Source organism: Dipodomys spectabilis, unplaced genomic scaffold (assembly GCF_019054845.1).
Source record: "Dipodomys spectabilis isolate Male_0828 unplaced genomic scaffold, ASM1905484v1 ptg000039l, whole genome shotgun sequence".
Classification (NCBI taxonomy): Eukaryota; Metazoa; Chordata; class Mammalia; order Rodentia; family Heteromyidae; genus Dipodomys; species Dipodomys spectabilis.
The window spans coordinates 8,945,109-8,970,554 of record NW_024870716.1 but is presented as its reverse complement, the minus strand read 5'-3'; the positions used below and the strand labels follow the sequence as shown (position 1 = coordinate 8,970,554).

The window sequence follows — 25,446 nt, the reverse complement described above, 5'->3', positions numbered from 1 at the left end:
TGGCTCAAGTGGTAGAGTGCTAGCCTTGAGCTGAAGAGCTAAGGGACAGTGCCCAGGCCCAGAGTTCAAACCCTATGACTGACAAAAAATATTCAATATACCTATGATCATATAAAAATAATATTTATTGAAATGAGCTTCAGGAAATGGACTTTAGGTTATTGTCTTCATTTTTTTTCTGTTTGTTTATCTGTCTTTGGGAGGGCACAGAAATGGAAGGAATAACGGTGAGCAAATGAAGCAGTAGCACTCACTAGACACTATGTTGTAAATGAACTGTACAACTTGTTGGTAGTACAGGAGGGAAAAATTGGGAGAGAACGAGGGAAGGGGTTTCATTGTCCAAAAAGAAATGTACTCTTGGCTGGGCACTGGTGGCTCATGCCTGTAATTCTAGCTGCTAAGGAGGGTGAGATATGAGGATTGTGGTTCAAAGCCAGCCTGGACAGGAAAGTGGGCAGGAAAGTCCATGAGACTCTTATCTCCAATTAACCACCAGAAAACTAGAAGTGGCACCGTGGCTCAAGTGGTAGACCTCTCTCCTTGAGCTGAAGAATGCAAGGCTGACAGCTCCCAGGCCCATAGTTTAAGCCCTACTTCCAACAAAAAACCAAAACCCAAACCAGACTTGATGCTGTGGCTCAAAGTGGTAGAGCATTGGCTGGAGCAGAAATGCTCATGTACAGAGGCCCTGAGTTCAAGCCCTACAACTGACCAAAACAAACAAACAAACAAAAAACTAAAGAAATGTACTCTTTACCTGACTTATATAACTGTAACCCCTCTATACATCATCTTTATAATGAAAAAATTTAAAAATCTAATAAAACATTCAGTATGTACTATCTGGGAAATGAACCATGTATCTTATGGGCAGGGATAAGATGGGGAATCTGGGCAGAAAGCAAAGTAAGAATGACATTGTCCAAAAAAGAAATGTAGTCATTATCTGACTTATGAAATGGTAACGCTGAATAATAAGGAAATTATAAAAAAAAATAATGAAATTATATGAAAAAAATAACAAAAATGGGTAGGGACAGGAGGAAGAAACTGGGGAAAAGTGGAAGAATGAGCAATATTGTCAAAAAAGGACATGTACTCATCTGATATATGAAATGGTATAATACTTGTTATACCATAGTATACCATGTTATTGTTATACCTCTGTATAACACCTTAATAATAACAATAAAATTATGTTAAAATTTTTCAAAGATGGGCCTCATTGCTATAATCCTAGCTACTCTGTAGGCTTGAAATCTGAAAATCTTAGTTCAAGGCCAGCCCTAGTAGGATAGTCTATGAGTATCTTATCTCTAATAAACTACTAAACACAACCCAAAACCTTGGGCTGGGGATGTGGCTTAATGGCAGAGTTCTTGCCTAGAAGCCCTAGATTCGATTATTCTGTACTACATAAACAGAAAAACTCAGAGTGGTGCTGTGGCTTAAGTGATAAGAGTGCTAGCCTTGAGCAAAAGAAGCTCAAGGACAGTATCCAAGCCCAGAGTTCAAGCCCGAGGACTAGCAAAACAAAAACAAACCAAAACAACAACAACAAAAAACCTGAAGTTTAGCTGTGGCTCAAGTGTTAGAGCTCTAGCATTGAACAAAAGAAGCTTAGGGATGGTGCCCGGCCCTGAGTTCAAGTCCCAGAACCAATACCAAAATAATAATAAATTAATTAATTAAAAGAACAAAAATTCCCACCCAACATTGGTGGCTCAAGCTTATAATCCTGAGGATTATAATAGCTACTGTAGTAGCAGGGATTCTCAGGAGGCTGAGATCTGATGATCAAGGTTCACAGCCACCCTGTGAACAAAAATCCAAGAGAATCTGATCTCCAATTAACCAACAAAAAGCTGGAAGTAAAGGTGTGGTTCAAGTGGTATAGTGCCAGTCTTGAACAATAAAGCCAACAGAGAGTGCAAGGCTCTGAGTTTAAGCCCAGGACTTGAAGTAGAGGCATACGCACAAAAGAAAATTTACAGATTCCTGTGATCCATTCTAAGATGGATTTGGGATGCAACCCAAGACTGTAATTCTGCTTTATTACCAGTCCATTGGAAATTTGCTGGTGTAGCAATAATTTCAGGTTGATGTTGTGGTGAGGGATGAACTGAGTTTTGTCCCCTCTATATCCTATCTTCCCATGCCTGGTAATAAAGCTGGATCTAGAGCTATGTGGGCTTGTTGTTTTTTTCAAAGTCAACCAGAATTGTCTTCTTTTAGAAAAGTCCACTTGTTTTTGGCTTACCTCCCATCTTTACAAGAAATTTGCTTTCTTGCCTGGTGGATCACACCTGAGCTACACCGGAGGATCTGAGGATTGAAGTCTGAAACTAGCTGAAGCAGAAAATTCTGTATAACTCTGATCTCCACAAACCAGCCAAAAGCTAGAAGTGAGGGTATGGCTCAAGTGGTAGGGCACCAGCCTTCAGTGGAAAAATCCTAAGAGAGAGCATGAGGCCTTGAGTTCAAGTTCTAGTACTGGCACCAAACCAAAAAAACATTGCATTAAAGGAAAATTCTACTCCTTCTGTTTAAATTAATCCTGGCTGGTTTTTATTGTAAAGTGTACTTTTCCTTTGAATGCCTGTTTGGCCCTTCTTATAAAAAAGGAAATGCCCTGTCTTTATGTTTCACTTTTTTTTTTTTTTTGTCGGTCGTGGGGCTTGAACTCTGGGCCTGGGTGCTGTCCCTCAGCACTTCAGCTCAAGGCGAGCGCTCTACCACTTGAGCTACAGTGCCACTTCCGGTTTTCTGGTGTTTATTGGAGATAGGAGTCTCAAGGTCTCTCCTGCCCGGGCTGGCTTTGAACCGCGATCCTCAGATCTCAGCTTCCTGAGTAGCTAGGATTACAGGCGTGAGCCACCAGCGCCCGGCTATGTTTCACATTTTTAAGCTTTGGCAGGCAGACACTATTAATTTGTTTGTTTATTTAAGAACTTAGAAAGCTTTCTCTCTGGGCTGGGAAGGTGGCTCAGTGGTAGAGCGCTTGCCTTGCATGCATGAGGCCCTGGGTTTGATTCCTCAGCACCACATAAGCAAAAAGAAAAAAAAGCCAGAAGTGGTGCTGTGGCTCAAGTGGTAGAGCTCTAGCCTAGAGCTGAAGAGCTGAGGGCCAGCGCTCAGGCCTAGAGCTCAGGCCCCACGACTGGACCCAGAAAAGAAAGAAAGAAAGAAAGAAAGCTTTCTCTCCCAGCTCCCTCTCTTTTCTATCTTTCTTTTGTAGCTTAATAACCCAGACTCAACTTCAGATGTGCCTTTGATTGGACTCAATTGGCTTCTGAGGTTTAATGCTCTCTCTTTCTCTTCCAAACCCTCTTAAGATGGGGCAGGAGGGATGAGATCAATGTATTGCAAAACCCATGGCTCAGAGACCCTGCTCAGGACTCACCCCAGACACAGGAGAAGACTTTTCTTCTCATCAGGGAAAGACTTTTGCAAGCCAGAAATCCATTCCTAGTTGGACAGCTGACCCACTGTCTCCATGGTTAATGGAAACTTTGTGTGGGCTGCAGTGAAAATTGGGTTAAATGTTTCCAAGTGTAGCCAAAGCACACTCTTGAACCCTGAAACGTGATCTGGGCACTGGTGGCTCAAGCCTGTCATCCTAGGACCATCCTAGGAGGCCAAGATTGAAGGATGGAGGTACGAAGCCCGATGGGCAGGAAAGTCTGAGACTCATATCTCCAATGAACTAGAAAAGAAAAAATCCCAAAGTGGAACTGTGGCTCAAGTGGTAGACTATCAGCTTTGAGCAAAAAAGCTCAGGGGCAGCACTCAGACCCTGAGGTCAAGCCCCAGGACTGGCACATAACAAAGCCCCCCCCCCCCCAAAAAAAAGACAAGGGCTGGGAATGTGGCACAGTGGTAGAGTGCTCACCTAGCATGCATGAAACCCAAGGTTTGATTCCTCAGTACCACATACACAGAAAAAGCAAGACAGTGCCCAGGCCCTGAGTTCAAGTCACAGGACTGGCAAAAAAAAAAAAAAAAAACAAAGTAAATACAAAAGCAGATAATGCAAACATTAGTCTAAGGTGCGTTAGTACAAATGTAACTAGTAAGCTTTTAACTGTATTAACTATAATGGCCATCATGAAAATTAAGAGAGCCAGTACTGATATCTCACACCTATCCTGTAATCTACTCAAGAGGCTGAAATCTGAGGATACAGTTAACCAGCAGAAAGCTAAAAGGGGAAGTGTGACTCAAATAATAGACGAGCCATGAGCAAAAAGCTAAGCAAGAGCTCAGAGGTCCCAAGTATCAGCACAAAAAGAAAAGAAAAAGAAAAAAGGAAAGTAGGAACTCCCTCTGGTGAGGAAGATTCTGTTTCTCTCCCTTTCCCATTCTAATGAAGCCAAAGACCACCAAAGCCCAGGACACAGGCTATCATGAGCACCAGAGGAGATGACACAAGCAGAAGATGACACAAGCAGAAGAAGGCTCCTTTTTCTTTTTCTGTTAGTCATAGTACCTGAACTCTGGGCCTGGGCGCTATCCCTGAGATCTTCAGCTCAAGGCTAGCACTCTACCACTTGAGTCACAGTGCCAGGTGGAGCTTTTTCTGCTTATGTGGTGCTGAGGTATCGAACCCAGGGCCTCATGCATGCAAGGCAAGTATTCTACCTTCCTAGCCCTGTTTGTTGGTTTTTTGGGTGCTGGTACTGGAGCTTGAGCTCAGGGCATTGTGCTCTAACTTGGCTTTGTCACTCAAGACTGGTGCTGTATCAGTTGAGCCACAGCTCTACTTCCTGCTTTTTGCTGATTAATTGGAGATAAGAGTCTCTCAAAAATGGCCTCTATACTGTAGTCAACCACATCATGTATGTAAACACATGCCAAGCTGCTGGCAGTTACTCACGCCTGTAATCCTAGCTACTCAGGAGGCTGAAATCTGAGGATCTCAGTTCAAAGCCAGTCCAGCTAGGAAAGGCCAGGAGACTCTTATCTCCAATTAACCACCAGAAAACCGGAAGTAGCACTGTGGCTCAAGTGGTAGAGGGCTAACCTTGAGTGAAATAAGTTCAGAGACAGTGCCCAGGCCTGGAATTCAAGCCCCACAACCAACAAAAATAAACAAGTGTATGCCTTTATGTGTGTTTACCTGGGAAGATGTATTTGGGGTTTAAGATCTATATATGAGAAAACATGCATCCTTGTCTTCAGGGGCTTGAATTACTTTGTTCATCATTCCTCCATTTTCCCGCAAGTGACATAATTTCTTCCTAATGGATACATGAAATTCCTTTGTGTGTGTGTGTGTGTGTGTGTGTGTGTTGTTTTTCTATACATATTATATTTCATTTTACATATACATAAATATAATACATATCTAACATATACGATATATATCATATATAACAACATATATATGATTACATAACATATATATATTATATGATCTATCTATCTATCTATCTGTTGTTGTTTTTGTTCAGGTACTGGGGCTTGAACTCAAGGCCTAGGCACTGTCCCTGAGCTTTTTTGCTCTAGACTAGCACTCTACCACGTGAGCCACATCTCCCCTTCCAGCTTTTTGGGTGTTAATTGGAGATAGGCGTCTCAGCAAAATTCCTTCCTGGGCTGACTTCCAACAGCAATCCTCAGATCTCAGCCTCCTGAGTAACTAGTTAGGATTTCTGGTGTGAGCTACTGGTGCCCAGCTACTATGGGGTTTTTGTTGTTTGTTTTGGTTTGGTTTCCATTCATTTATTGTGGGGCATTTGGCTTGGCTATTGTAATCTGGGCTACAGTGAACAGTGGGCAGGTGCTTTTGTTTGTCCTGACAAACCCTGCACAGCTTCCTGTCATGAAGGGTGTGTGTTTAATTGTTTTTAGGGAGCAGCTCCCATTGTCATGTATTCAGCAAGCAACATGCTCTTTCTCCTCACCCCCATGCCCTTCACCCCCACAGCCTTCTGGCTCCAGCAGATGCCTTCAGTCCTGGAGCAGATGCCTTCAGTGGACTTCATAGCTCCATGGGGCCCCACCCTGCACCACTCTCATGCTAGCTCCACTTTCCTAGGTTTGCTGTGGAATTTGTCCTCCAATGACAAACTCAAGAATCTCATGATAACAGAAGCCTTGCTCACTCTAACCGAGAATACCATCATCCCCTTCTCCGGGTGGCCTGAAGGAGATTACCCCAAATCAAATGGCCTGCTGGATTTTGATATATTCTACAATGTCACTGGATACTTAAGGTAAAGCCATCCCATCTCCCCTAACCCCTGGAAGTCCATGAGAAGTCTGCCTTTCAGTCTTTCCTCTAACCATTATAAGATAATGTTTTTCAAGAATTTGAGTTGGGCCTTTTTTGACAAAAGACATGATTACCACTACAGTATTTTATCTGCCTTACAGTTATTTCCTCTGAAACATAACTTTTCTTGCCACAACTGTCTTTTAAGTTTTTCTGAAATATATTACAAATCTCATTGTGCTATTATTAAAACCATATGATATTTACGAAGATATTTCAAAACTGACCTTCAAACTCCATTTTGCTGTTTTATTCTATGTATAATAAATTCTTGTTTCAGGGGCTGGGAAGATGACTCTGTGGTTGGATGCTTGCCTTGCATGCATCAGGCCCTGGGTTCGATTCCTTAGCACCACATAAGCAGAAAAGGCCAGAAGTGGCATTGTGGCTCAAGTGGTAGAGCGCTAGCCTTGAGCTGAAGAGCTTAGGGATAGCACTCAGGCCTCGAGTTCAAACTTCACAACGAACATAAATAAATAAAATAAAAAAATAATTCTTGTTTCAATAATAATAAAGTTTTTTTTTAATTTTTTTGGGGGGTCTGGTCGTGGGACCTGAACTCTGGGCCTGGGCGCTATCCCTCAGCTCTTCAGCTCAAGGCTAGCACTCTACCACTTGAGCCACAGTGCCACTTCCGGCTTTTTTCTTTTTGCTTATGTGGTGCTGAGGAATCGAACCCAGGGCCTCAGGCATGCAAGGCAAGCACTCTACCACTGAGCCACCTTCCCAGCCCTAAAAAGATATTTTTTAATGCCATTGAATTTTCTACTATTCACCAAAATGCAAATACAGTACACATCAGTTACTACTCTATATAAATCATTCTTTCTGTGTGTGTGTGTGTGTGTGTGTGTGTGTGTGTGTGTGTGTGTGTGAGTGCACACATTCTAGTACTGGGTCTTGAACTGAGGGCACTCTGTTTTCCATTCAGGGCTGGTGTTCTACCACTTGTGCCAGACCTCCACTTCCAGCTTTTTGCTGGATAATTGATTTTAAGATTGTCATGGACTCAATCTACCCAGGATCCTCAGATCTCAATCTCCTGAGTAGCTTGGTGTGAGCCACTGGAAACTTGCTAATGATATTTCCTTTTTTTTAAATCTCTGATTTTATTGATGTTAGTTTCTTCCTTCCTTCTTTTGGTCAAATTTGCTAGAAGTTATCCATTTGATTTTGTTTTTAAAGACGAGCTTTTTGTTTCATTGATTCTTTGTATATTGATTCTTTGTTCAGTCTCTATTTTATTAACATCTGCCCAAATCTTTCTTTCAGTCTGTTAACTCTTGGTTTGGCTTGTTAATACTTTTCTAGAAGTTTGGGGTGCATAATTAGATCATTTGTTTGGGAACTCTATTATGTTTTGGCGTTTTTGTGTGTTTTGTTTTGTTTTGTTTTTTGGTCCTGGGGCTTGAACTGAGGGCCTGAGCACTGTCTCTGAGCTTCTTCTGCTTAAGACAAATACTCTACCAGTTGAGCCACAGCTCCACTTCCAGACTTTTCTGAGTAGTTTATTGGAAATGACAGTCTCAGGGACTTTCCTGCCCAGGTTGGCCTCAAACCATGATCTTCAGATCTCAGCCTCCTGACTAGCTAGGATTACAGGCGTGAGCCATCAGCACCAGCTTGCTTTTGCTTTTTGATGTAGATATTCATAACTGCCTTTGCTGTGTCCTAAAGGTTCTGGGCCATTGTGTTTTTGTTTTCATTCGATTTCCAGAAACTTTTTTATTTCTCCTTTAGGTCTTCAATGATGGCTGCTTAAAGTCAGATGTCTAAAGGATGGCTTCTCCTTCCTGCTTTGGGGAGTCACTTGCTAGTAATCTACTCATCCAGTAGGGTTTAGTCTTTCAGCAATTTTACTATTTTTGGTTTTCTTTTATAGGTAAGATTCCTTTAAGTGTTGTTGTAGGAGTCAGAAATTTCTTTAGCTTTTGTTTATCATGGAAGTTTTTTTTTTCTCCTCAATTGTGAAGTATAGGTTCACTGGGTATATTAATCTAAATTGAGAATTATGATCTTCAGGGCTTAGATTATGTCTGTCCTTTTCCTCCTTGAATATAGAATTTGCTACTATCTAGAAGTAAAGTTCTGTTTCAAATGGTAGAGTGCCAGCCTTGAGGAGAAAAGGCTAATAAGCAAGACTATGAGGCCCAGAGTTCAAGCACAAGTACACACACACACACACACACACACACACACACACACACACACACACACACACAAATTGCTATTATACTAATGGGCTTACCATTGTATATCTTTTCTTGTCTTCTCCTTTGTAGCTTTCAATATTCTTTCTTTTGTATATTTAGTGCTTTAACTATACTATATCTAAAGGTGTTTCTCTGATCTTGCCTGTTTGGTGTTCTGCAAACCTCCTCTGCATGGGTTGCCCTCTCTTCAAGGCTTGGGAACTTTTCTGCTAATTTATTGGATAGACTTGCCATACCTTTAATCTTCTCCCTCGGTGCCCATGAATTATTGTTTAGTGTTTTGATGAAATCCAACAAGTATTATAATCTTGTAAATTACATTCATAATTTATAGTGTGTTTTCAATGTTTTCTCCTTTTTAAAAATTTTCTTTTTTCATTTTTATTGTAAAGGTGATGTACAAAGGAGTTACAGTTATATAACTCAGGTAATTAGTTCCTTCCTTCCTTCTTTCCTTTCTTCCTCTCTCTCTTTCTTCCTCTCTTTCTTTCTGTCTGTCTTTCTCTCTCTCTTTCTTTCTTCCTTTGTTCCTTCTTTCTTTCTTCTTTCTTACTTTCTGCCAGTCCTGGAGCTTGAACTCAGAGCCCGGGCACTGTCACTGAACTTCTTTTTTTCAAGGCTGGCACTCTACCTCTTGAGCCATGGTGCCATTTCCAGTATTTTCTGTTTATATGATACTGAGGAATCAAACCCAGGGCTTCATGCATGCTAGGAAAGCACTCTACCACTAAGCCATATTCCCAGCCCTCAGTTTGATTTTTTTCCTCCAAGATTTCTATATCTTCATTAAATTCCTCTTTCATATCCTCATTGTTTTCTTTTCTAATCCAATATTCTTTTTTGGTTTTGTGTTGTTGGTGGTGATGGTCATGTGGCTTGAACTCTGGGCCTGGGCACTATCCTTCAATTCTTCAGCTCAAGGAGAGCGCTCTAATACTTGAGCCACAGTGCAACTTCCAGTTTTCTGAGTGGTTTATTAGCCATAGGAGTCTCATGGAGACTCCTACCCAGGCTGGCTTTGAACAGTGATCCTCAGCTCTCAGCCTCCTGAGTAGCTAGGATTGCAGGCATGGGTCACCAACATCCAGTGAAATATTCTTTCTTGTTGTTATAAAAGAGAGATGTACAGAGAGTTTACAGTTTTATGAGTGAAGTTATGAATGTATTTCTTTAAGGACAGTGTCATCCCTTCTTTCACTCTTGCATTGTTTTCTTTATTTCATCAGTGGATTGCTTGAATTCTCTTTGAGCTCAATTTTTTGTGTCTTCTTGCAATTTATTCAGGTTTACATATCGCTTCTCATTTCATTAGTCATTTTTATCATTGTATCAAGCCCATTGTTTGAACTTTCTTCTTTACTATGACTTCAGTCATTTATGGTGAAGTTGTTGGCTCTGTGTGTGTGTGTGTGTGTGTGTGTGTGTGTGTGTGTGTGTGTGTGTGTGTGTGTTGGTCATGGCCTCACATTCTTGTTTAGCTTTCTCAGACTCACTCTTGCACACTTGCTTATTATCTCAAGGCTAGCATTCTACCGCTTGAGCCACACTTCTGCTTCCAACATTTTGCTAAACGATTGGGATAAGAATCTCTTGGAGTGTGGCTGGGAAGGTGGCTCAGTGGTAGAGCGCTTGCCTTGCATGCGTGAGGCCCTGGGTTTGATTCCTCAGCACCACATAAGCAAAAAGAAAAAAGCCAGAAGTGGCGCTGTGGCTCAAGTGGTAGAGTGCTAGCCTTGAGCTGAAGAGCTGAGGGACAGTGCCCAAGCCCAGAGTTCAGGCCCCACGACTGGACCCAAAAAAAAAAAAAAAAAGAATCTCTTGGAGGGGCTGGGTAGGTGGCTCATTGGTAGAGCACTTGCCTTGCATGCCTGAGGCCCTGGGTTCGATTCCTCAGCACCACATAAGCAAAAATTAAAAAAAAAGAATCTCTTGGAGGAAGTGGCACTGTAGCTCAAGCGGTAGAGTGCTTGCCTTGAGCTGAAGAGTTGGACAGCACCCAAGCCCAGAGTTCAAGCCCCATGACCGACAAAAAAAAAAAAAAAAGAACCTCTTGAAGTTTCGGTCGAGGGGCCTGGCTTCATACCACCATCCTCACCTCTCAGCCTCCTGAATAGGATTACAGATGTCAGTCCCCAGCCCCCAACTCATAGTTCATAGGAATTTGTTACCTGTAAAGAATGCATTTGGTTTTCATAAAGATTCCCTTCAGTCTGGAGTTTGTCTTTGCTGATGTGGCTATGTACACTATGTAATTCTTCCTATCCATGAACATGGGAAATCTCGCCATCATCTAGTATCTTTAATTTCTTTCTTCTGTGTTTGCTGGATTTATAGAAGTCTTTAGTATGTTTGATTATAAAAAATGCCTAAATTTATATTTCCTTGAGGCTGTTGTGAATGCAGTTCTTTTCCTGATTTCTTTCTCAGCCTGTTTACTTTAAGTCTGGAATTTCTACCAAAGATGTGTTATTTCTCCTTTAGTCCTCTAAATCATTCTTTTATCCTTCTGCCCTGGTCTTTTTTCTTCTCTTAAAGGACAGGAGATAGAAGAAACTCAAAGGTAAGAAATTAAAATTCCCTTCAGCAGGTACTTCAGTAGATAAGTCCTAGTCCTTGGGGAATAGAGTCAGCTCCATCTGACTAGAGAATAGAAAAAAATGCTTGCCCCAAGAGCAGTGAGATTCAGAGTTTTGGAAAACACTTCAGGCCAAACACAAATGTGTCTAGGCAACCTGAGCTAACAGCCTCACTCTTTCATTGAAGAAATTAAGCCCCACAGCCTATCCTTCCATTATAAACCATTTATCTTTGTGAAGTTGAGATCGGGAGTTAGTCCAGTGGGTCTGGACCACAGTTAGGCCTTGATTCCTGCTCTTGTCCAACCCCTTCATTATCCATTGTGTGCTTACTAAATGCCTACTATTGGCCAAATACTGTTTAATTTCTGCAGTTTCAAAGGAGATTGAGATCTGTCATTGCCCTGGAGGGATTCCGGTTTTAGTAGAAGAGACCTTACCTGGAGAGGTAATGACTGCATTTGATGAGACATGTAAAAGAAGTTGGCGTCTCAGGGCTGCCAGACTGTCATTGCTTGAGGAACTGGAAAACTTCTGGAGAAAGTCACCTGGAAGAGCTTAAATTGGAAGTGAGATTTTATAAACTTGTGTTTTATGGCACCAGAAGTCTTTTTCCAAAAATTTCAAGATTATCTTCATAGTCAAAACTACTTCTTAAAAAACAAAACCAAAGAAAAAGTCAGTGAGTGGCTAGGAATGGGGCTTAGTGGTAGAGTGTTTGCCTAGCATGCATGAAACCCTGGGTTCAATCCTCAGTACCACATACACAGAAAAAGCCAGAAGGACTGCTGTGGCTCAAGCAATAGAGTTCTAGCCTTTAGGAAAATAGGTACAGGGACAGTGTCCAGACCAAGAGTTCAAGCCCCAGGATTGGCAAAAAGAAGAATTATAGATTATTGTATTCTGGGTGCTAGGGATCAAGCCCAGCTTTTTTAACACTGAGCTACACCCCAAGTGTCAAATATCTAAAAACAAGGATTATTATTAAGAATTGAGTTCAGTTGATGAAAGACAACTGAGAACTGTCACTGGTCTGCACTTGCCAGTCTGTGCCCAGCCGGCACTGATGGCACATCCCTGGGATCCTAACTGCTCAAGAGGCTGAGATCTGAGAATCACAACCACCGTTTGAAGTCAGTCTGAGCAGACACATCCAAGAAAACCCTATATCCATTTAACCAGCAAAAAGCTGGAAGTGGAGGTGTGTCTCAAGTGGTACTGCTGTCTGCCATCCAGCCCCACCATGAGCCTGCAGTCTGGAGTGAAGAGTCCTGCCTCCCTTTCTTCTACAAGCCAGCAGCAGAGGATGCATTCGAGATCATTACTATCTAAAGATTGGACTACTGTCCTCCAAAAGATACTTTGGGGCATGAGAGTTTCATTATAATGGGGTGGAGGGAAAAAAGGGTACCTGTAAGCCAGACAGAGCAGAGGCTGCTGGGAGGTGACTGGGATCTAGGGACATCTAAGAGTCTATGGGGTCCAGGAAGGGGACCCAGGCAAAAGTTAGTGCAAGAACTAACTCCTTTACAAAGAAAGCTGGCAGCAACGCCATCACTTCATATTACTATTTGATGATGGTGATGGTAAATATGTTATGGAATAATTTCATAATATGATAATATCTGAATTTCAATACATGGTATTACCTTCATTTTGAGATAAAATCTTGATATTGCAATATTGTATATGTTCGTTTCAGGTTATATGTTGGCATATTCAGGGTACAGTCAAAATGTTCTGAAATCTGCTTCAGCAATGGTAAACTTTCTTGTTTGAATATTAAAATGCCATGATGGGAATATTGAGATGAGAAAATAAGACAGATTGTTGAAAACAAGAGAAGGGGTCTTAATGCTCAATGTTTGGGGAAAAGGAAATATGAGTGTACCAATTGGAGATGTGCTGGAATTACAAAACAACAAATGGGGTACAGAACTGTCCTCCTCACAAAATATTGTTATAGAACATCTATAGAATATCATGTAAATCAATATTTTTCACTGAAATGTACTGCTTCATGTGTTTTTAAAATAAACTATTAAATTTTATTTCTCCTGTTATCTTTTCCATTTCCTGATTTAAGCTATAAGAAAACTGAAGGTTACATGCAGAACATGTTTTGTGACTTACGATGTCTTTTTGTTTGGACAGCTCTGGTCTTGCCTGTTGCTTCATGACACCAAAAGTTATCTATATAAATTGGTTAATAGGCTCCTGAGAGAGTTTGATGTAAATTACAACAGAATGAAACTGATCAGGATTATCAGGATTATTTGTTTTAGCCCTTTTCAAGCTCTCAATTGAACAGTCACAGCAGCATGTTGAATTTGTTTAAAAGGACCCTGCCCCTATAATTTTTTCATTTAGTGAAGCCTTTGAGAGTTAATTGCTGAATTCTTTTTATGCTTTTTTATTGTAAAAACTGTGTACAGAGGGGTTACTGTTACATGAGTAAGGTAATGAGTGGAGATTCAACATATGCACCCTTAATAGCAGTGCTGAGTGAGTTGATAGTCCCTGAACCAAGGGGAAATGAAACTGTGCCCAAAGTTATTACAATATCTGGCTGTGCATTGTTATTGTTATACTTTTTTAGTGATGCTGCCTATAACCTAACTGGTTCCCATATGTTGCCTTCAATCAGTTCTTGCCCTAGCAATTGCTCTGTTTTTGGGGTGTGTACCACTGGCATCTTTGTTACAAGTTAAGTGTATTGTGAGTGTGATACATACTGGAAGGGTGAAGCTTGTGATATTCCAGTGGCAGCAGCCCAGATCATGGCCAGAGAAAAGTGTGTGTCTGCAATGATCATTGGCAAGGTCCCCATTGCTCTTTGAATGTTCCTTCCACAGAGTCCTACTGGATTTGGCTGAACGTTAAACCTTTCAGCCCTTCTGTAGCTAGGGCTTCACATAAAGCAGGTTTGCATGGGAAACTTTTGTGGGTAATTGGTTGATATACCTTAACTATGTTTTTTTTTTTCCAAATGGACTTGAATTGCAATTTAGAAAGGAGCATAGGTAATATCAGAGCTCTAGCAAGGGATTCTCTCCAGAGACAGGGACACCGTCTGGCCTTGTAAGAAAATGTCTTTAATGTGTGGAGGCAGAATTGAAACAAATGATAGCAATATCACAGATAAATTACGGGCTTTCAACATATGCAAGTCAGTCTTAGAGGACAACTCCCATTGTTCTTGGACCTGGTCAGCATTTGCTATGGAGAGACTTTCGTTACCTATATGGAGCTGGACCAGAGAGATGTAACGATCCTAATACCTGGATATTCTGCAATGTATGTGTCTACGAGCAGCAGGCAGGAATATCATATATCATCCAACACCTAGCTTTGTCCAGAAATGAAAGGAACTAGTATAGCAGGTGGATGCAGCCACATGAGTGTGTAGGATGAAATACCAAATTCCATTTATGTTCATAGGGGTTATAAAGCATTAGCAGGCCATGGGGATGGATTGACAGATGATCTTGATATGTATGAAGTTACCACTAAGACTCAGACTAATTTGAAAGAAAGTGTGAAAACAAGGGTTATACCGTGGGGGAGGGACATACAAAGCAACAAAACAATCACCTTATAAATATGTTAGAAACAATAGCAAGGAAGAAAAAACCACTTGTGTCCTTATCTTGGGGTTCATTTCACCTAACATCACCTTATCTGACCTTTTCCGCATGTCTTAGACATATACTAGTTATTGCAAATAAGGGAAACCATGGGACCTATGTTTCTTTGGGCCTGGCTTACTTCACTTAATATAATTGTTGGTATAATTTGGGGAGGGGAAGGGAAAAAATTGTTTAAATAGGGATACAGGTGGACCCATTGCAACAATGAGATGTACAAAATGCTACGTAGAAAAACGAACTTTACAACTTTGGTGGGGAGAGGAGGGGGGAGTGTAGTCGTGGAAATGGGAAGGCAGGGCAGGAATGGTAGGGGAAAATCAAATGTACTCATTACCTTGCTCATGTAATTGTAACCCCTCTGTACAGTATTTTCACAATAAAAAAACTTATTTTAAAAAAGTGTGTTTTCCAGATACCTTCATTAACTGTTCTTATCAATGGAGCTATGCTTATCTTTAGAGGACATATGCATAATGACACTTGAGTAATGGTGCAAAATGCTTTTCTGCCCATAGCTTGTGATGACAGCAAAATGTTACTGTAATTAAATCTTCGGAGATGTTAACAGATTTTGGACACTCTGCCATAGCCACTAATGAGTCCACATTTACCTTTGGTGGATTTTTCTAGTGTATTCCCTAATGATATCCTTGTATACAAACCTCCAAATTGCAAAGTTTCAGAGATGAAGAACTTTGTAAAATGTTGGGCCATGGATAAAAAGTATTTTGGAATAATAATACTCACTGTGAATCTTGGGAATCTGGAAATAATATTTTTAGAGGCAAATGCTCTCCTAAAACAGCTGCTTCTGATGACAGATGTAATAGATAAGCAGAGTGTGCCAGCTGTGCTGCCAATACAAAGGGAGCCAATAATGTGATGGCAAGAAACCCATTTCAGCAAGCAGTAACTGCAGTGTGCCTGTCAGAAAAAGAGACCAATTGTCCTGTGAGCAGATTTGTAACAAACTCACAAGCTGTAAAAGCCATTTACTAAACTTGAATTGCCAGTGGGTTCAGTGAGGAGAGCAATGAGAGGCTTGGCCAGCTCATCTTTGTTGCTATAATCTCAGTGGGAATCTTGCTTCATTAACAACTTGAAAGGAGGCAGACTTTGTACTGATAAACAACAGAAATATACACAACAGAAAGTATCACCTTGGGTTGGGCTGGGCTACATCAATATATCCCACTGGGTATGGGAAGATATATCCCCTATAACAAATGGCTGGAGAACTAAAGGATTTTGGGTCCTGTGCTTGTTTAGAAAGGGCTGCTGAGGTAGGCTTAAGAGCAATTCTTACACATCTATGTCTATGAAAGGCCTGTCAATAGTCCAAACCAAAATGTAAGGCAATGTCAAGATCCATGGTCTACATCATCTTCCAATTATCCAAGCAATTGTACAAACTAGTATATATACAGCAGCAATACAAAGCCATGTGCTGACCATAATGCCTATGTAATCTCTTTTCCATATGGGCAATGTCTAGAGTGGCAAACTGTCACCCACTCTCCTCAAAATTGTTCTGCATTAAGAACCGGTGGACAGGGCTGCAAAGGTGGCTCAGTGGTAGAGTGCTTGCCTTGCATGCATGAGGCCCTGGGTTCAATTCGTCAGCACCGCATAAGCAGAAAAAGCTGCAAGTGGTACTGTGGCTCAAGTGGTAGAGCAGTAGCCTTGAGCTGAAGAGCTGAGGTACAGTGCCCATGCCTAGAGTTCAGGCCCCATGACTGGCAGAAAAAAAAAAAACCTGTGGACATTGTTTAGAACCCTATGCATTTATCCTAGTGATGCAGGAAGAAGACACTGCATTGAATGGTCTTGGCAAGGACTAATGAGGTTTGTTGAATGCTCAATGAAAAAATTCTTTTTTTTGGGGGGGGGCGGAGGGTATCTGGTCGCGGGGCCTGAACTCTGGGCCTGGGCACTGTCCCTCAGCTCTTCAGCTCAAGGCTAGTGCTCTACCACTTGAGCTACAGTGCCACTTCCAGCTTTTTTAGTTTTGCTTGTGTAGTGCTGAGGAATCGGACCCAAGGCCTCATGCATGCAAGGCAAGCGCTCTACCACTGAGCCACCTTCCCAGCCCAGAGAAAATTCTTGACATCAATCTTTGCCCCAAAGTAAAGAACTATGAGTGGTCCCTTATCTAATGTCAAGCTTGCCAGTGTAATGGACATAGTACTTCTATCAATAATAGTGTGTTTGAACAGTGTAAAATATCTCCCCACAGGAAAACAATATCAAGATGACATGCTAGGTTATTATGGAGGTCCAACTGGTGGTGGACACTGTATAGCTTGTACATGTAGTGGCCATACAATGATTTCTCATGAGCACACAGCAGAATGTTTCTGTAAGGCTGGGAATGAGGCATAGTGGTAGAGTACTTGCCTAGCATGCATGAAGCCCTGGCTTTGATTCCTCAGTACCATGTACATAATTAAGGCCAGAAGTGGTGCTGTGGTTCAAGGGGTAGAGTTTTAGCCTTGAGTAAAAAGCAGCTCAGGAACACTGCTCAGGCCCTGAGTTCAAGCCCCAGGACTGGCAAAAAAAAAAATGTTTCTGTACATCTCGAGGAATAAAAGGTGATCTATGCTAATTATGGGACTTTAAAATTATTAGGTTGGCAATCCACTTAGAGGAACAAGTTACTTCGGCCTTTTGATGGACTATCAGTTTACCTTATTGTAGGAAGATGATTGCCACCACACTGCCACAAATTTCATAGCAAATCCAGAAGAAGCCTGCCAAAATGTGGATATTTCAGTGAACACATCAAACAGCTTTAATCTCAACATCCCAAGATCAATGCGTTCAGCAGGTAGAACAATACATGGGGAAGAGACTCGTAGAGCTTCCAAGACTAATCAAAAGGATTACAGAAATAGATTTTCCTATGAAAAATTTAACTTAGATGCAACCCTAATATTACATTCTATGTGTATGTCAGCAACTTTTGTCTATTAAGATACAGACTGCAAAAATTCTCACAACACAAGACAATCCTAGATCTTGTGTCTTTTTTTTTTTTTTGTCACTTTTCAGTTGTGTTTTATCTTTATTACTTACGGCGCCTGTGGTATAGAAGATCAAGCAAATTTGTTGTGTTCTCCATCGAAAGTGTCCATGGGGCTGGGAAGGTAGCTCAGCGGTAGAGTGCATGCCTTGCAAGCATGAGGCCCTGGGTTCGATTCCTCAGCACCACATAAACAGAAAAAGCCAGAAGTGGCGCTGCGGCTCCAGTGGTAGAGCACTAGCCTTGAGCTGAAGAGCTGAGGGACAGAGCCCAGACCCAGAGTTCAGGCCCCATGACCGGCAAAAAAAAAAAAAAAAAAAAAGAAAGAGGTGTCCATGATATTATTTAAAGGAGCTGCTCTAATAGCCAACTGTGCCTTTGCTTCTGGTGATATAGAACCTGAAGTAGGAGCTAAACAAACAGGCTTTCTGCCAGGGCCATTAGAGGGGGCTCCCAGACCAATAGCCATTAACCATATGCTGGAAAGGGTGCTGCTGTTCTGACTGTGTTTCTTTTTCTACCATGAGGATCATGTGGTGTCCCCCAGGCCTTGCTGCTGCCATTGTGGCCTGATGGATATGTCACGACACAAGGCTTCAGAGAATCAAGAAAAAGACTTTTCACAACCAAAATCAAAAGTATCTGTCTGCCAGTCAAGGAACTCTTTATCAGAGAATGGAAACCACTCCTACAGACTCTGTCCTGATTTATTTTGCAAATGGCTTGCATTGAAGCAGTTCTGTGGTCTAGGCATTCTCTAACCATGCATGAACCTAAATATACAAAGGATGTTGGTGAGTTTTTTTTTTTTTTAAATTTTATTTTATTTTATTTGAGAACATACTGTACAGAGGGGTTACAATTACATGGGCAGGATAATGCATACATTTCTTACCAAGCATTGCAGCCTCCTCCTTTGTTTACGCTTCACCTCCCTTCCCAGCCTCCCCCCTCCCCCCCCACCTAATTATACCCCCCCTCCCCCCCCCCCCCCGACATTGTAAAGCTGGTTTTGACATGACATTTTGTACTTCTCATTGTTGCAACAGGTCCACCTGAATACTTAAACGACTTGTTTGTCCCCATCTCCTCCACATGTTATACTGACATCAAATATAGTGAAAGCGAGGGTTACACTGTGGGGGAGGGACATACAAAGCAACAAAGAAATAATCTTATAAATGCGTTAGAAACACATGCATGAAAGAAACAAAAACCTTAAAATACATATTTGAGGGTTCGTTTTCCTAACATCACATTATCTGACTTTTTCCGCTTGATTCATACCTATACTAGATATTGCAAATAAGGGAAACCATGGGACCTATGTTTCTTTGGGCCTGGCTTACTTCACTTAATATAATTTTTTCCAAGCCTTTCCATTCCTAACAAATGGGGAAATGTCATTCTTTCTGATGGAGGCATAGAATTCCATTGTGTATATATACCACATTTTCTTGATCCATTCATCTACTGAGGGGCATCTGGGTTGGTTCCATATCTTAGCTATGGTAAATAATGCTGCAACAAACATAGTTGTGCTGGTAGCTTTAGTGTGGACTTTTTTGTAAACATTAGGGTAAATGCCCAAAAGTGGGATTGCTGGGTCATAGGGGAGTTCTATGTGAAGTCTTTTGAGGAACCTCCATACTGCTTTCCAAAGTGGTTGAACAAGTTTACATTCCCACCACCAATGAAGTAAGGTTCCTTTCTGTCCACATCCCCTCCAGCATCTGTTGTTGTTAGAGTTCTTGATTTTTGCTGTTCTAACTGGAGTGAGGTGATATCTCAATGTTGTTTTGATTTGCATTTCTTTTATGGCTAGGGATGTTGAACATTTCTTCATGTGTCTATTGGCCATCCTTCTTTCTTCTTCAGAGAAGCTTCTCTTTAAGTCTTTCGCCCACTTACTTATTGGACAGTTGTTTCTTTGAGGATTTGTTGTTGGGTGGTTTAATTTTTTGAGTTCCAAGTATACTTTAGATATGAGACCCTTGTCCGTTGTATGGCTAGTAAAGATCTTCTCCCAATCCGTGGGCTTTCTATTGATCTTGCTAGCTATGTCATTTGCCCTGCAGAAGCTCTGCAACCTTATGCAATCCCATTTGTCCAACCTTTCTTTGATTTGTTGTGTTTCCGGGTCTCTATTCAGAAAATTTCGGCCTGAGCCAAGGAGACCCAGGGTTTCTCCTATTCCATCCTGTAAGGTTTTCAGATTGTCTGCTTTGAGTTCAAGGTCTTTGATCCATTTGGAGTTGATTCTGGTGCAGGGTGATATATAAGGATCTAGCTTTAGTTTTCTACATGTAGTTAACCAGTTTTGCCAGCACCATTTACTGAAGAGGCTGTCTGTCTTCCATTCTATTGTTTTAGCTCCCTTATCGAAGATTAGATGGCTATAGGTCTGTAGGTTCATTTCTGGGTTTTCAATTCTATTCCATTGGTCCTGAGGTCTGTTCTTATGCCAATACCAAGCTGTTTTGATTACTACGGCTTTATAGTAGAGTTTGAAATTTGGTATTGATATTCCTCCAGCAGTGTTCTTTCCGTTGAGGAGCGTTTTTGCTATTCGGGGTCTTTTATTGTTCCATATGAATTTTTGGATTGCCTCTTCTATTTCCTTGAAGAATGAGGGTGGAATTTTGATAGGTATTGCGTTGAATTTGTAGATAGCCTTGGGAAGTATTGCCATTTTCACGATGTTAATCTTTCCAATCCAGGAGCATGGGAGGTTTTGCCATTTTTTAAGTTCTGTGTTGATTTCCTTTTTCAAGATTTTAAAGTTTTCATCATAGAGGTCCTTCACTTCTTTAGTTAAGTTAATTCCTAGGTATTTTATTTTTTGTGGGGCTATTACAAATGGAGTTGCTTTCCTAATTTCAGCCACACTTTTCTCATTGTTGGCATACAGAAAAGCCATTGATTTTGGGGGGTTAATTTTATAACCTGCTACTTTGCAAAGTTTTGAATCAGCTTGAGTAATTTGGGAGTGGAGTCTATGGGCTTCTTTAAATACAAGATCATGTCATCTGCAAAGAGGGAGAGTTTTATTTCTTCTTTCCCTATTTGGATCCCCTTTATGTCTGCATCTTGTCTTATTGCTGTAGCTAGGCATTCTAATACTAGATTGAAGAGAAGTGGAGAGAGTGGGCATCCTTGTCTTGTTCCTGAGTTAAGGGGAAATGGCTTTAGTTTTTCACCATTGAGTATAATGCTGGCTGTAGGTTTGTCATATACAGCCTTTATTGTATTGAGGAATGTTCCATGGATTCCTAATTTTTCCAAAACCTTCATCATGAAGGGGTGTTGGATCTTGTCGAATGCTTTTTCTGCATCTATTGAGATAACCATGTGGTTCTTATTCTTGCTCCTGTTGATGTGATGAATAATTTTAATTGATTTGCGTATATTGAACCAGCTTTGCATCCCTGAAATGAATCCTGTTTGATCGTGGTGTATGATTTTTTGGATGAATTGTTGAAGTCAGTTGGCCAAAATTTTGTTGAGAAGTTTTGCATCAATGTTCCTCAAAGAAATGGGTCTATAGTTCTCTTTCTTTGATGAGTCCCTGCCTGGTTTTGGGATGAGGGTTATGATGGCTTCATAGAATGTGTTCGGTAGTGAGCTTTCTCTTTCAATTTCATTGAAGAGTTGGAGGAGAATTGGTGTGAGCTCTGCTTTGAAGGCCTTGTAAAATTCCGCTGTTAAACCATCTGGTCCTGGACTTTTCTTAGCTGGGAGGTCTCTTATTGCTGTTTCTATTTCAATGCTTGATATGGGCCTGTTCAGATAGTTTAACTCATCTTGGTTTAGTTTTGGCATGTCAGTATTTGCTAGGAAGAGGTCCATTTCTGTCAAGTTCTCAAACTTATTAGCATAAGTTTTGAGAAGTATTCCCTTATAATGTTCTGAATCTTGGTTGTTTCCGTGGTGATGTTTCCATTCTCATCTCTGAGTTTATTAATTTGGGTGTGTTCTCTTCTTTTTCTGATAAGATTTGATTTGCATTTCTTTTATGGCTAGAGAGTTTGAGTATTTTTCATGTGTCTATTGGCCATTCTAATTTCTTCTTCAGAGAAGTTCTCCTTAAGTCTTTAGCCCACTTATTATTCGGGCAGTTGTTTCTTTGAGGATTGTTGTTGGGGATTTAATTTTTTGAGTTCCAAGTATATTTTAGATATGAGACCCTTGTCCATTGTATGGCTAGTGAAGATCTTCTCCCAATCCATGGGCTTTCTATTGATCTTGCTAGCTATGTCCTTTGCCATGCAGAAGCTCTGCAGCTTCATTCAATCTTATTTGTCCAACCTTTCTATGATTTGTTGTGTTTCTGGGTCTCTATTAAGAAAATTTCAGTCTGTGCCAAGGAGACCTAAGGTTTCTCCTATTCCTTCCTGCAAAGTTTTCAGGGTGTCTGCTTTGACTCCCAGGTCTTTGATCCATTTGGAGTTGATTCTGGTGCAGGGTGATATATAAGGATCTAATTTTAGTTTTCTACAGGTGAATAGCCAATTTTGCCAGCAACATTTAATAAAGAGGCTGTCTTTCTTCCATTCTATTTTTTTTTTAGCTCACTTATCAAAAATCAGGTGACTATAGGTATGTGGGTTCATTTCTGGGTTTTCAATTCTATTCCATTGGTCCTCAGGTCTGTTGTGGTGCCAGTACCAAGCTGTTTTGATTACTATGGCTTTGTGATAGAGTTTGAATTTGCTATTGATAGTCCTCCAGCACTGTTCTTTCTGTTAAGGATTGTTTTTTCTATTCAGGGTATTTTATTGTTCCATATGAATTTTTGGATTGCTTCTTCTATTTCCTTGAAGAATGACGTTGGACTACTGATAGGTATTGCATTGAATTTGTAGATAGCCTTTGGAAGTGTTGCCATTTTCACAATGTTAATCCTTCCAAACCAGGAGCATGGGAGGTTTTCCAAGAGAAGAAAAGGTGAAAAGAATGAGAAAGAAAGAAAAAAAAGATCAAATGTTCAGTAGAGCTAAACAAAAAAAACAAAATAAAAAATTTTTAGAAAGAAAAAAAAAAGAAAAATGCACACACACATATACCCCTAAAATAAAAATTATAAGAGGAAGAAAAAAAAGTTACTAGAAAACAATTTTTTTAAAAAAAGGAAAAAATTAAAAATTAGAATTTCTAAGTTTTAGCAAAAAAATTTATAAAAGGTACAAAAAAAAAAGTTCTTTTTTTTGGGAGGGGTGGTATGATCCTGTATCTCCCTTGTGTTCGTAACCAGCCTCTTGTTGGTGTCTCTCATCTGCTTGTGGTGTTTGATTTTCCTGTGGCTTGGTTGGTTTCTTGTCAGTTCATCTGAGTAGACAGAAAAATACTGTGCTTTAACCAGGATTTTGTGATCCTCCTCCCAGGCTAGTTCAATGGGAGGGAGATCTGCTATGAGTATGGCAAAAGAGGGAGATGGCTGTTTCCTCTAGTTTGGAGATGCTGTGATGAGGCTAGGTTCTGGGTAAAATTGAGGCCTTTCAGCAAACAGTAGCTTTTCCCTGAGGGGGCAAGCTTGTGAGAAACTCACAGAGCCCAGCCTGGAGCCATTCTCAGGGTTTATGTTTACCGAATTTCAATTGATTATCAAGACTGCTAAAGGGAGGGGCAGCCTCTGGTTCTGTTTACCCAGTGAAGAAAGCCACTCCTGGGGCTGGCAGTGGAGCTGGGTGAATTTTCCCTGGGTGGAGCTGAGTCTGGCAGGTCAGTTAGGTTCTTGTGACCTGCTAAATGACTCTAGGTTTCTTCCAAGGCCTGAGTTGGAGCTAGCAGCTCAGCCGGGCCTTTGTCAGTATCAAAGATGGAGATCTCCGGTAATGGGTTGGGGAGGGGTGGGCTTCCCTCCTCTGCTCCCTGAGAAGGAGTGAGGACGTCAGGCTTCTACTCATGTCGAGTCTTGGTTCCTGGGTTGTCTCTGGTCTTCGAACTGCAGGATGAAGATGTCTGCACCTTGTCGGTTCTTGTTGGTGTTGAGTAGAATCCGCTCACCCTCTGCATCTGGCTCCTTGGTCCCAGACTCTCTGTGTTGCAGGTACGGTGGCTATAGCCGCCGCCGCTGCAGTCACAGCACAGTTGCTGGCAAGTGCTCAGATCTGTCTCCTTGCCTGGATTTTTCCTCTCTGGCCTAACTCTACTGCGATGGCACACTTGGTGTGATTCTCTGGCTTAGGACTGTTCATTGGAACACTGAAACTGCTTTCTATGCGAGAGCTTGTTTAGCCTCCAGCTTCTCAGCCATCTTCCCAGAACTCTGGCTGTGCATTGTTATTGTTACACTTTTTTAGTGAGGCTGCCTATAAGCTAACTGGTTCCCATATGTTGTCTTCAATCAGTTCTTGCCCTAGCAATTGCTCTGTTTTTGGGGTGTGTACCACTGGCATCTTTGTTACAAGTTAAGTGTATTGTGAGTGTGATACATACTGGAAGGGTGAAGCTTGTGATATTCCAGTGGCAGCAGCCCAGATCATGGCCAGAGAAAAGTGTGTGTCTGCAATGATCATTGGCAAGGTCCCCATTGCTCTTTGCATGTTCCTTCCACAGAGTCCTACTGGATTTGGCTGAACGTTAAACCTTTCAGCCCTTCTGTAGCTAGGGCTTCACAGAAAGCAGGTTTGCATGGGAAACTTATGTAGGTTATTGGTTTATATACCTTAACTATGGTTCTTTTCAAATGGACTTGAATTGCAATTTAGAAAGGAGCATATGTAATATCAGAGCTCTAGCAAGGGATTCTCTCCAGAGACAGGGACACCGTCTGGCCTTGTAGGAAAATGTCTTTAATGTGTGGAGGCAGAATTGAAACAAATGATGGCAATATCACAGATAAATTATGGGCTTTTAACATATGCAAGTCAGTCTTGGAGGACAACTCCCATTGTTCTTGGACCTGGTCAGCAGTTTGCTATGGAGAGACTTTCAGTACATATATGGAGCTGGACCGGAGAGATGTAATGATCCTAATACCTGGATATTCTGCAATGTATGTGTCTACGAGCAGCAGGCAGGAATATCATATATCATCCAACACCTAGCTTTGTCCAGAAATGAAAGGAACTAGTATACCAGGTGGATGCAGCCACATGAGTGTGTAGGATGAAATACCAAATTCCATTTATGTTCATGGGGGCTGTAAAGCATTACCAGCCCATGGGGATGGATTGACAGATGATCTTGATATGTATGAAGTTACCACTAAGACTCAGACTAATTTGAAAGAAAGTGTGAAAACAGGGGTTATACCATGGGGGAGGGACATACAAAGCAACAAAACAATCACCTTATAAATATGTTAGAAACAATAGCAAGGAAGAAAAAAACACTTGTGTCCTTATCTTGTGGTTCATTTCACCTAACATCACCTTATCAGACCTTTTCCAAATGTCTCAGACGTATACTAGTTATTGCAAATAAGGGAAACCATGGGACCTATGTTTCTTTGGGCCTGGCTTACTTCACTTAATATAATTGTTGGTATAATTTAGGGAGGGAAAGGAAAAAAAACAAATTGTTTAAATAGGGATACAGGTGGACCCATTGCAACAATGAAATGTCAAAATGCTATGTTGAAAAATGGACTTTACAGCTTTGGTGGGGAGAGGAGGGGGGAGTGTAGTTGTGGAAATGGGAAGGCAGGGCAGGAATGGTAGGGGAAAACCAAACGTACTCATTACCTTGCTCATGTAATTGT

The 25,446-nt window shown here is 41.1% G+C and overlaps 1 protein-coding gene and 2 pseudogenes across 1 annotated transcript in view; all 3 read left to right on the top strand.

Annotated features, from left to right (window-relative positions):
* The window catches only part of LOC122106348 (plakophilin-2-like), a 30,633-nt gene extending 18,881 nt beyond the window's left edge, over positions 1 to 11,752 (top strand). The window contains exons 2-3 of the mRNA XM_042677721.1: positions 6,044 to 6,221; positions 11,444 to 11,752. Of these exons, the coding sequence (XP_042533655.1) occupies positions 6,044 to 6,221; positions 11,444 to 11,459 (194 nt within the window). The 3' untranslated portion in view covers positions 11,460 to 11,752. The remainder of the gene's footprint in view (positions 1 to 6,043; positions 6,222 to 11,443) is intronic.
* Positions 11,753 to 13,531: 1,779 nt separating this feature from the next.
* On the top strand, positions 13,532 to 18,244 carry LOC122106211 (annotated as a pseudogene).
* A 260-nt stretch (positions 18,245 to 18,504) lies between these two features.
* On the top strand, positions 18,505 to 24,984 carry LOC122106210 (annotated as a pseudogene).
* Positions 24,985 to 25,446: the final 462 nt, after the last annotated feature.